This window comes from Platichthys flesus, chromosome 15, assembly GCF_949316205.1.
Source record: "Platichthys flesus chromosome 15, fPlaFle2.1, whole genome shotgun sequence".
Lineage (NCBI taxonomy): Eukaryota > Metazoa > Chordata > Actinopteri > Pleuronectiformes > Pleuronectidae > Platichthys > Platichthys flesus.
The window spans coordinates 4599912-4610214 of NC_084959.1; the positions used below are offsets into that span (position 1 = coordinate 4599912).

Below are 10303 nucleotides of genomic sequence, written 5' to 3' on the forward strand. Positions count from 1 at the left end.
AACACAAGAACTGAGGCCAGAGATTTTATAAAAATAACAAAGTGATTGTGCTGAAGAGTTTTTACTCTAACACAGTTGACTAATGAAGAGTCCAGGTCTCGATCAGTTCCTTTAGTTCAGAGGCAGGTGAGGAATCCAGAGTCAGAGTGTTGCTGGCAAACAGGTTGATGATCAGGGTGTATGAGGATCAGGACTTCAGGTCGAACAGGTCCTCACACACTGCGGAAGCTTGTTTCTTGGGTGAAGGAAGAGCCACAGACCTTTCCTACACTTGTTAGACTCTGAGGACGCGACCGTATTAAAATTAAATACGATGACGTTTGACGTTGTGTAATTTCCTGAATCCTATTGTGGTGTGTTTGAACTCTGTTTCATTCAGTGTTTGATGCCGTGACTCAAGCCTCCAAACGCGGGGTGGCCAACGCAACCTGCTGAGCACGCGGGGGCCCCCCCCTTTGTTCAAACTTGACCTACTAGCCTGCAACCTACTATCATTTTTAAGGTTAGATAACAAACTGGAGGCTGAGGCTTGATTTGAGTGTTTCCGCTTTGAGTGTTTTCTGTTAGTGTGTGGAGAACTTCCTTGTACAAAGTATTCTGAACTTTGCTATTTCCAAGTTGAAGTCCAAACAGTGGAACAAGAACTGGATTATCAACCAGGTGAAGAGGGCACGTATTCACCCACACCTGCATCAAATATCAGTTTACTGTTTAAGTTTACTGAAAAACTCAGTTTGCTGAAAACTCCCGTATCAGATCTCAAATGTTTTGAAATCGACTCTCTAAATCGTTGCCGTTTTGAGATCTCGTGTACTGTTTGGTTTCAGGGTGTCGGGTGCCATGTACAGTGAGGGTCAACAGGGGGCCCATCGACATGTTTCCCCCCCAGGGCCCTGAAGGTGCCAATGCAACCAAGAACAGGAGAATACAGTTTGCTAAATATGCAGCTGCTGCTTTCATTACTTCAGTGACAAGAGCTCATTTCAACACAACTGAACTGTTTTACTAGATACACCTCGACTCAAAGCTTCACCAACAGACGCGTACTAGTAGGAAAAAAGTTTATCTTGTTCAGGGGATTTCAGCTGGATTGACTCTGAAATACAGTAACTGTTATTGTTGCTCCAAAGTAAATCTACCCTGTCTGTTAGATTTACTTTCAGCATATACAGAGTTTATTTGTTTTTCTATATGTAAAAAGTAGGAATATACAGAGGCAGTGTTGTCGTAGATCACTGTCACAAACACATTGGCATTAAAAAAAGTTTACCTTCCCAAAGAAAACAGCGTGATGAGACACGACACCCGAGGAAATAACCGAACGGCTTCTCAAGAGAAACCTGTTATCAGCTTTGATGGAAATGGACGTGAGCCCGCTCGTCTCATCTGGTCTCATCTGGTCTCATCTGGTCTCACCAGGTCTCTCCGGAGCAAACTGGTCTCTTTCTAAATGGTTTCACTTTCTCTCCTCAAAGAACAAGATCGAAACATGATTCACTTTACTAGAACTGTGGAGCAAGAATGCTCGACCACTCAGACTCAGAGATTGGAACAGATCCTCTGCTGTCGCTCGGTTTGTGTGAGATGCTTCTTTACCTGAACGGTCCCTCAGCTTTTGAGTTGTTATTGATTAAATGGCCGGTGCACGGACGTTGGTTTGGTGTTGCAGCCGGTTTGAAACAGTTCTCGGGCTGATGTGACAAATTGTGAAAAACAGGCCTTGGTTTGATTGTTTCAGGACCTTGGAGAGAGTCGGGGGAAGCGACTGGTTTCAGCACCACGGACAGAGGCGGCAGCGGCCGGACGTGAAACACTTCACATTTTGGTGAAAACGTTTTTTTATTTTATTCTTTATATCTGTAGCGAGGCTTTGGAGAAAATACCTGGAGAGGGAATGAGAGTGTGGGGGGGGGGGGGGCTGATATCATGTAAATAAAGTCTCTTCGAAGAAAGTCTCCGTAATGTGTGATCCTGTCTAACTCTCTTTGAAGGTTTGCAACACCTAAGCTCCTTCAAAGACAAATCTCAGGGGACGGAAACCTCGGCCCGCACCCCTGCACCGGGTGATTGTGTCACAATCACACACACATTGTTGTTTTGCACATGAAAGCACAATATCACAATTAGATTTGTCTATATATGGCCCTGTACTTTGCTGCTTTAGCTTTATGTGGTTTTTGCATGGCAGCCACGCACCTGTCAAAGCTTTTGTCTTTACATTTCAATGGACTCACGGCTCGTGTGCGTCGGGCCGCTCGTCACTGTACAATAGCACATGATGAAACGCAAGGGAGGGAGGGCAGGAAGATAATGTACAATCCGAATTCAGCTCAGATACGTGACCAGCTCAATGTATCGCCACTGTGGGTAGGTGAGAATAACCAGAGTTAGTCATCACCCATAAACCCAGCATCTTATGAAATACTGGGGCGGCAGCAGTTCACTTCCCTCGCTCTGCCGTAGCAGGGACTTATGCAAAGCTACGACATCAGTAGTGGGTAAATATACGCCATCACCCTCTGTTCATACTGTCACTGTTCACACACTGCTGTCAAGTCAGGTGTTTTCAGTTCTATTTTTCCAAACTGTTGAGTGGGTTGTTTCAATCTACAGCAGCCGGCCTCTGAGTTCACGACTGTGGGTTCAGCGTGGCCTCTGAACCGCTGAGTGGGCAGTTTGAGTTGGGAGAGATCATGCAGAAACGCACAATGTGGCGTTTCTGCATTGTGGCACTTAAACAGTATATGTTTAAGTGCCACTCTTCCCTGATGATGTCCACTAAAGGAAATCGATAGATATATAGATACAGGAAGGGATTACCCATAACTTCTGAGAATACCTCAAAGATTTGTAATTAAGCTGTCAAATTAAAGTCTTATCTGATCTATAAGTTCTCTGTGGGGCAAACTGTTGATGTTATTAAATGTAAGATAACTCGTGCCTCTGTGCAGACTCGATACTATTCTGGAATGCAAAAATTTACTGTTGAGCCCTTTGGTTCTCATTCAGCAAAAAGTAAATCAACATTATCACCCGTTTCTCCACTAGCCACGCCACAAGCGTTTCCTCTTCAAAGCACAAAAGCCACTTGAATCAAGCTCTGTGAAAACACAAGCGTGTGTTTTAACCAAAGGGGGAAACGTGATCACGGTACAGAGTATGATCTTATCCAACATAATGACTTCAGTGGAAGAGTATTACTGCGTGCGGTGCAAGACAAAAACCTGCCACAGTTGTTGGATGTCCCACAGAGGTCATGTAGCTGTGCGCTCTCACTCTAGTGTACGTGCTCCGAAGGCTTCACTTGTCTTTGTGCAGGACTGAAAATGAAAAGCAGCGCTAGAGATGGAGAAGGTTAAAACAGCCAACTAGGTTTCTTAATAAAGTTTATTTTCTGTTATTTCCACTGGAGATGAAAGAAATCCAGTCGCTGTGCACACTGATACTGATGAAAAGGAACTGTGTAGATTGTGTTGCACACCAATGGAATCACATTTGACACATTGCTCCTGACTTACAAACTCATTCTTTTCTTCTAAACCTTGTGAATTCCTTTTCTTACCAGCTTCAATAAATAAATAATCTTGGTTCAAGGGGGTTCAGAGCTGTGTAAAAAAGTGAACCTTACCTAAATCTTAATTTAAAAATAAATAAAAAGTGAGCCCACTCGACGTAGGGTGCAGAATGTGGGAGTGTTTCTGTGAAGACGGGCTGCAGCAGCGATCACGTGTTCATCCATGACTGAATTCCGTCCAAATAACAGGGAGAAAAAACGTTTTCCCTGTGATAGCAAATAGACGGGATGGTTAATATGTCCTCAGATGAAAGATTGCAGTTGTTTTGGTTTGTCCTCAGGGATTTTTACACTGCTGCTAATAAGGAAGAGAGATTTTCCGGAGGCATCCTGATTTGACAGAAAATGCTAATAAATGCATATTTTCCGGCCTAATTATTGTCTGAAAAAGCCTAAAATAGCCAGTCAGCAGGGTTCCATGCATAACTCATCCATCCTGAGAAGTTTACAATCTCAACCACTTTCTTAAAAATCAGGGGGAGAATTAATTCAATAATTTGTCAGTATATATATACATGTATAAAATCGACGAGGGCTAAAATGAAGCACTGAACCAATAAGGTTTCCCTGAAAGGCTTTAATGTTTAATCAGGAGAGAGTTGAGTTACAACCCCAGGAGTCGTTTCCTTTTTCCTTTTCACCTGAAGCGACGGCTCTGTGAAAGAGCACTTCCATGTTCTTTGGATTCGAATTCAAGCTTCACTGTCGCTGCAGGAAGCCTCCTGGGTAATTTCACACATCTACATCTGAATGGGTTCATCAACGGCCTTTTTAAAACGGGACTCACCTGCACCAATTAACCAGTAGGTGAGAGTCAGTGGGAACATTCACCAGACACAAGAGATGGCCATGGTAATTTAACAGACCTGGGATCTATCAAGCTGTGACTATGGTCTGATGAATCAGTGAAGACCAACATCAACGAGCCTCCAACTCACTAAAGATACTATCAGCTGTCAGCAGGTCCACCAGCAGCCATGTGTCCTCTCACAATGCCCTTCACATGCCCACAGTGCAAGAAGAAGCTTGTCTATGTGGAGGACGGCTGACGGGAGCAAGTTGACACAATAATCCAACATTTAGTCGAAACCATATTATCTTCACTTGAAAGCTGCTCAAAATGCACAGAGTTGCTCGGAGATAGGTTTTGTTGCTGATGAGGCGACTCAGAGCAAAGTGTGAGCAAAGGTCCGAATATGAAATGTGAAGAAGCAGCTTATAGGAAAAATATGGAAGTAAAACAAACGTGACGAACATCATTATGAAATTCAACAGAAAAAAGCAAATTTCCCCAAAAAATGAATTCTTATAGGTTGTGATCTCTAATCTGCAGGTTAATTTATATTACCTTGTGGTAATATAAGTTCAAGCTACATCATTGCAAAGTAACACAAGCTCCTACCTGCGTTCCTCAGCTTGCGGTTCCTGAACACCGAGATGATCACCAGCAGATTCCCCAGCACGTCCACCACCGTGGTGAAGATCAGCACACTGGCCAGTATGGCTATGACCCAGGCGGGGCGGGCGCTCCCCTCCGAGGCCAGTGTGCGCTCCAGCGGCCCCAGCCGTGGCTCTGTCCGGTTCCTTATGAGCGTGAATGTGTCCGGCATCACTGGCCCGCAGCCTCACGCTGCTCGCCCGAGTCCCAGCTGTGCGTTTACGTCCCGCGGGTACAGCTGGCACCGGTGTGTCCTGGACGGAACATGGAGCGCACCTTGGAGCCTCCCCGAGCTCCACCAGGCAATCCGCAACTTGAAGCCAATTCCAGTTACTTGATATGTGCGTGGAGATCACACGTGACCTACATAAAGTTACATGGACTCTTGGCTCTATTTACCTCCGCGCAAAAGTCATCCATCCATGTGACACGCAAGGATCGGACACGCGGTGGTGCCACTCCCCCTCCTCCTCTTCTCCTCCTCTCGGGTGAGGAAGATGTAATTATTTGTCCTTTAGAGCATGTTCCATAGAAGAAGGTGCAAACCAGTCATACATCAAGTCTTGCTGGTTGGCATCTCCAGCTCCCATCAGTCCGCATGCGCCCACGTTGGAAAGAGGGATGGGAAAAAACAGACGGCTATTCCCTAAATGTCAAATCATCGCTCCGCCGCGGGAATCTCTCAGATTTGATTTGCTCTTCACCAAACCACGAGCTGATTCCCTCCTCGAGCCAGTGGAGACGTGCTTCCCTTTGCGCGGACCCGTACGACGCAGCCGCGGCGCCGCTGTGCGTGGCGAGGCGGCTCTGTGGCGAATCTCACGGAGGAGCCCACAGTCAGGCGCGCAGCGGGATGTGGAGGAGCCCACGGAGCGAGATAATCAGCCTCTCACCAACAACACTCACACACCTCCGACTTGTGCTTCTCCCTTCTCCCTCCTCCCCCCCTCCTGTCCTCCCCTCTCATCTTCTCTCCTCTCACTGTTTCTGACTTTCTCATCACCCACCACCAGCTCCAGCGCCGAAGTCTGCGTGCAAACAACGACTTCCCCCGATGTCCCAGTGCCTGCTCCCAGCGTGACTCCCCCACAATGTGTGTTTGATCTCAGCTCGACGCTCCGAGGGGCATTAATTGTACACACGGTGGTGGGTCCAATCAGCGGCTCCGGGACTTCCGTGGAGCGCTCCTCACATGCAGGGGGACATTTTGAGAACAACAGTGAAGCACAACAATTGGTCTTGTTGGATCCAATTCTGTTCCATTTTTTATTGTAGGGGGTGGATTAAAACCTTCTATAAAAGGGATGCATGCTTCCATTTCACCTTGACTGGGTTATTTGTAATGCTGCTGGGGTTCACTGGGCTCAAGGCTCAACAGTGAAGTGAGCCTTGAAACGTTTTCCAGAAATTGAATAAATGAAATGAATTCGCAGTAGTCGAGTAAGTGCATGCAGAGTCTCAGCTTCAGTTGTGTGCATGTAATGCGAGGGAGAGATTGAGAAAGAGAGGGAGAGAGCAACTTTCCAGTGCCCCCCCCCCCCCTCATACCACACCACCACAGAATGAACTCTGGGAAATACAGATAAATACTGTAAACAAGCAAAAGTTAGCAGCGGCCTGTAAGCTAATGTTGATTTGTTTTTACACGGAGCCCTGAAATACAATTATTGAGTCGCTAGAATGGAGGTGATGAAATGATCCCTCACATTTACCAAATGGCTTTTACTTGATTGTTTTTAGTTATTGAATATGTTACTGCCATTAGTTTAAAAAAATGTATAAATAAACATATTGTGTGTTCATGCATTAATCTTTAAAAACACACAAATTCAAGATGAGCATTAACATAAAAAAAACAACTGGAGAAATACCCTGGGATTATTTCATCTGGGAACGTGATGCACTATTCATTAAGCTGCGTGCCGGCCTCCACCTTGCTGCCACTTTTGGGCTCTGGACTATGATTCACTTTGTGCACAGCGGTGCACTCAGAGCGAGTGGAGGTGGCAGTCTAATCCCATTCATCTTGATGCGGGTAACTGGTGGCAATGATGCATTCGAACTCTCCATCAGATCCAGTGGAATCATATGCCATCGATACCATCAGTGCCGGTGGTGACACATTGAGGCCAGCGCCAATTCAACTTGTTTAGCTCCTCGCTGCATGGTCGCATGGCTGCAGCGGATTGCCCCGGAGCCCAGCAGCAGTGGGAACAGATTAGAGCGGCCCGGTGTCAGCCGCGGAGCAGGGTGATATGTTCCACGGGCTCTGATGTGATGACCAAAGAGACAGACAGTTGTGGCTGTAAGGTCACACACAGCCACACACTGACGCACACAGTGACAAACACACACACACAGTTTGAAACAGTCTCAGTAGCAGGGACAGACACTGAGCGAATGCTTAAAAACCTCACACTGCACTGCTGGTACAAAAAAAACTAAACATAAATCTGCTAATTGAATAATGGCAAAGCTTATGCTGTGCTCATAATAGAGAACGTGCTGCACAGACTCTCTGTGCTTGGCTGCTAAGAAAGAACCTTCAACAATCTTTAAGCACTCAAGCACATTCTTGTGGAAATGAAAAGCCGATGCTTCCTGTGTCGACACCGTCCTCCACCAGAACCCGTGATGTGGCTGCTCTACGTGCCTCTGCTGTGCTTCAGCCGTACCTCTGAAGGGGAAAGATATTCTTTTATAATCATAATTGATGGCGCAGTCTTTGTTGGCCAACCCTCTCAGAGCCGTCGTTCCGCAGAGAGTTTTGTTGAAATCACCAGATGGTACCAACAAACAACAAAAATGTCTGGAGAATAAACTGCAAAGGAAGATAAAGGAAAAAAAGCTCGGCAATACTTTGGGGATAGTTCTTTTACCTTTTTGAAGAGTGTCTTTGGAAAAAATTATTTGTATTGCAGTCATGGACACAAAGGCATCTAATCTTTCAGTGTCAAACCTTATTGAGATGAGAAACAGGTTTGGAGGAGAAAGATGATGCCGTCTTGAATAGGACTCGGGAAGGAGACAGCTTTTGAAAATGCTGCAGTTTATTTTGGCAAAAGTGAAATTCTGGTACTGTTCCATTCTGTGTGAGAATTGTTGGCAATAATTGACTGTGTTGTGTTTGGAGCATGTGTTTTCTGTAACAGTGTGAAATTGCTGCATGCACCACCCGACTACACAGCCATCAAATAGATTGTCATGGTCCTCAGAGGATGAATCCTGATATGGATGATTCCCTCATTTGTCCTCTATGGCCGATTCTGACATTTAAAAATGATCACAACAACTTTTCTCTTCATTTATAGGACAATGATGACAAACTATTATCTTTTTGGGCTATGCTATGCAGGAAAAAACAACTGCAGCTGTAATTCAGAGTCGCTGGCGGTTCCCTACCTCTGCGTTAGCGCCACCAGCTGGTCAGTGTTTTCACTCATCCTGCAAAATGTCTCTTAATGACAGATTACTAGATCACAAGACAAAGAGGTTTGTGGTCCTCAGAGGATGAATCTCTCCCTCCTGATGCCAATGATCCACATGGCGCTGGGAGGAAAGTGTTACTGTGCCAGAGTCAATCCTCATAGAGCTGCCAGGATTACTGCAGACATTTACTACCCTTGTGTTACACTTAGGTAAATAAACCACATTTTCCACAGCTCAGTTATATTCAACCAATAACAAAGCATTTTCAGATGATCCCTCTCCGTCATTGCACCTCCTCATAAGAGGACCGCTCCAATGGACCGAGAAGGAGCTGCAGAATGCCAGGACCAAATTGTGCTTATTCACACTGCCAGTTTAATCAACTGTTCTAAACTATATATGTGAATGATTTGACCTTTATTATTGCAAATCCCTGACTAATCCTTTTAAAGTAAAATGTAATAGCAGAACACATTTATCACCAAACTGCAGAAAAGATAGTTTGTGAAGATAAAAGGTTCACAAACCCTTTGCATATGGTCCTGGATTTGGGACGCACTGTAGCTTTTTATGGGTGAGAGATTATTTTTTCTAATCATAAGAAATCACATTCCCTCTCAAAAGCTTGTGAATGATGTATTTAATTAGGTGGAAATAGGACGAACCCAAAGAGAAGTTGGACGATAGAGGATCCTTTTGGACAGCGAGTCAAAGAGTTTCAGAAAAAAGGTAATAGCTGCAGATCTCAGTGGAACATCTGCAGTAAAATGATTTTATTTTAAAGTGATTAAATGGCATATTTCAGGAGTAATAGCAAGAATTTCATTTGGAGGTTTGTGGTCTCCTCCTTCGTGCTGCATTGGCGACACACTCCACTATAAAGGTTACAACCACAGGATATCACAAGTTACACAATTTAACGAGAACCTTATAAAAAGACTCACAGTTGTCGCGCCTTCAGCAAATTAAAATGCTTATTGCTTATAAACAAAACAAAACCCTGATGATTAAAGCACAATATGCGGCAGACCTCCTTTTTCTTTTACCCCAAAATTGGACCTCAGCAGTCTTGAGGGTGACGGCTCACCGGTTCCTCCGAGCTGAGGCAGATAACGAGCTGAGCTCCGAGGCCCGGGATGAGGCCAGACTTCTCCTCCACATTCTGATCCATCATTCTGTCTCTCACCTCCGCTAAAGGCTGAATTCTATTACAGAGATCAGAACAAAGCGGGGAGCGTGGTAATAAAAGTCCAGCAGCAGTCACACTGACGGCCCCTGTCAAATCAGCCCATCAGGGCTCAGGCCGAGACTTTTTGAAGGTAACATCAACACAGACAAGATAACGGGACTCAGATCTTTTTTTATCTCTCATTCGTTTACATGGACACCAATATTCTGATATTAACCCTTTGAAGACGTTATCCAGGCATTTTCTCTTTACCTGACCTCAAATAAGGTCATACTCAGAATAAGCAGAATTCAGAATGAGACATTGTGACCATAGTCGCATTATGAAATCACATGATACATCCGGTTGGAGTTCTCACAGCATTGTGAGCCATTGACATGTACGTTAGTAACCATCTGCTTCTTGACACATACCCTGGGTGTTACCGAGATGGAAAAGGAAATTGAGCTTGTGCAAATATTAAGAAAACACCAAAATTGATAAACCGTAGTTGGGATTTTAAAACCGGTGGATAAATGTCAGACGTAGTGATTTAGTGGACGTGATGATTCATAATCAGACTATGCTCTGAAACTCGTTAACGGGAATATAAATGCAATCTTCTATTCGCAACTCCTGTAAACACCGTAATAAAAAATAATGTCTTCTTCTTTATAGAGTAAATCGGAAAATA

The 10303-nt window shown here is 44.7% G+C and overlaps 1 protein-coding gene across 1 annotated transcript in view; it reads right to left on the minus strand.

The window, feature by feature from the left end:
- The window catches only part of mtnr1bb (melatonin receptor 1Bb), a 29402-nt gene extending 24119 nt beyond the window's left edge, over positions 1-5283 (minus strand). Inside the window, exon 1 of the mRNA XM_062406276.1 lies at positions 4977-5283. Coding sequence (XP_062262260.1) covers positions 4977-5184 — 208 coding nt within the window. The 5' untranslated portion in view covers positions 5185-5283. The remainder of the gene's footprint in view (positions 1-4976) is intronic.
- Positions 5284-10303: the final 5020 nt, after the last annotated feature.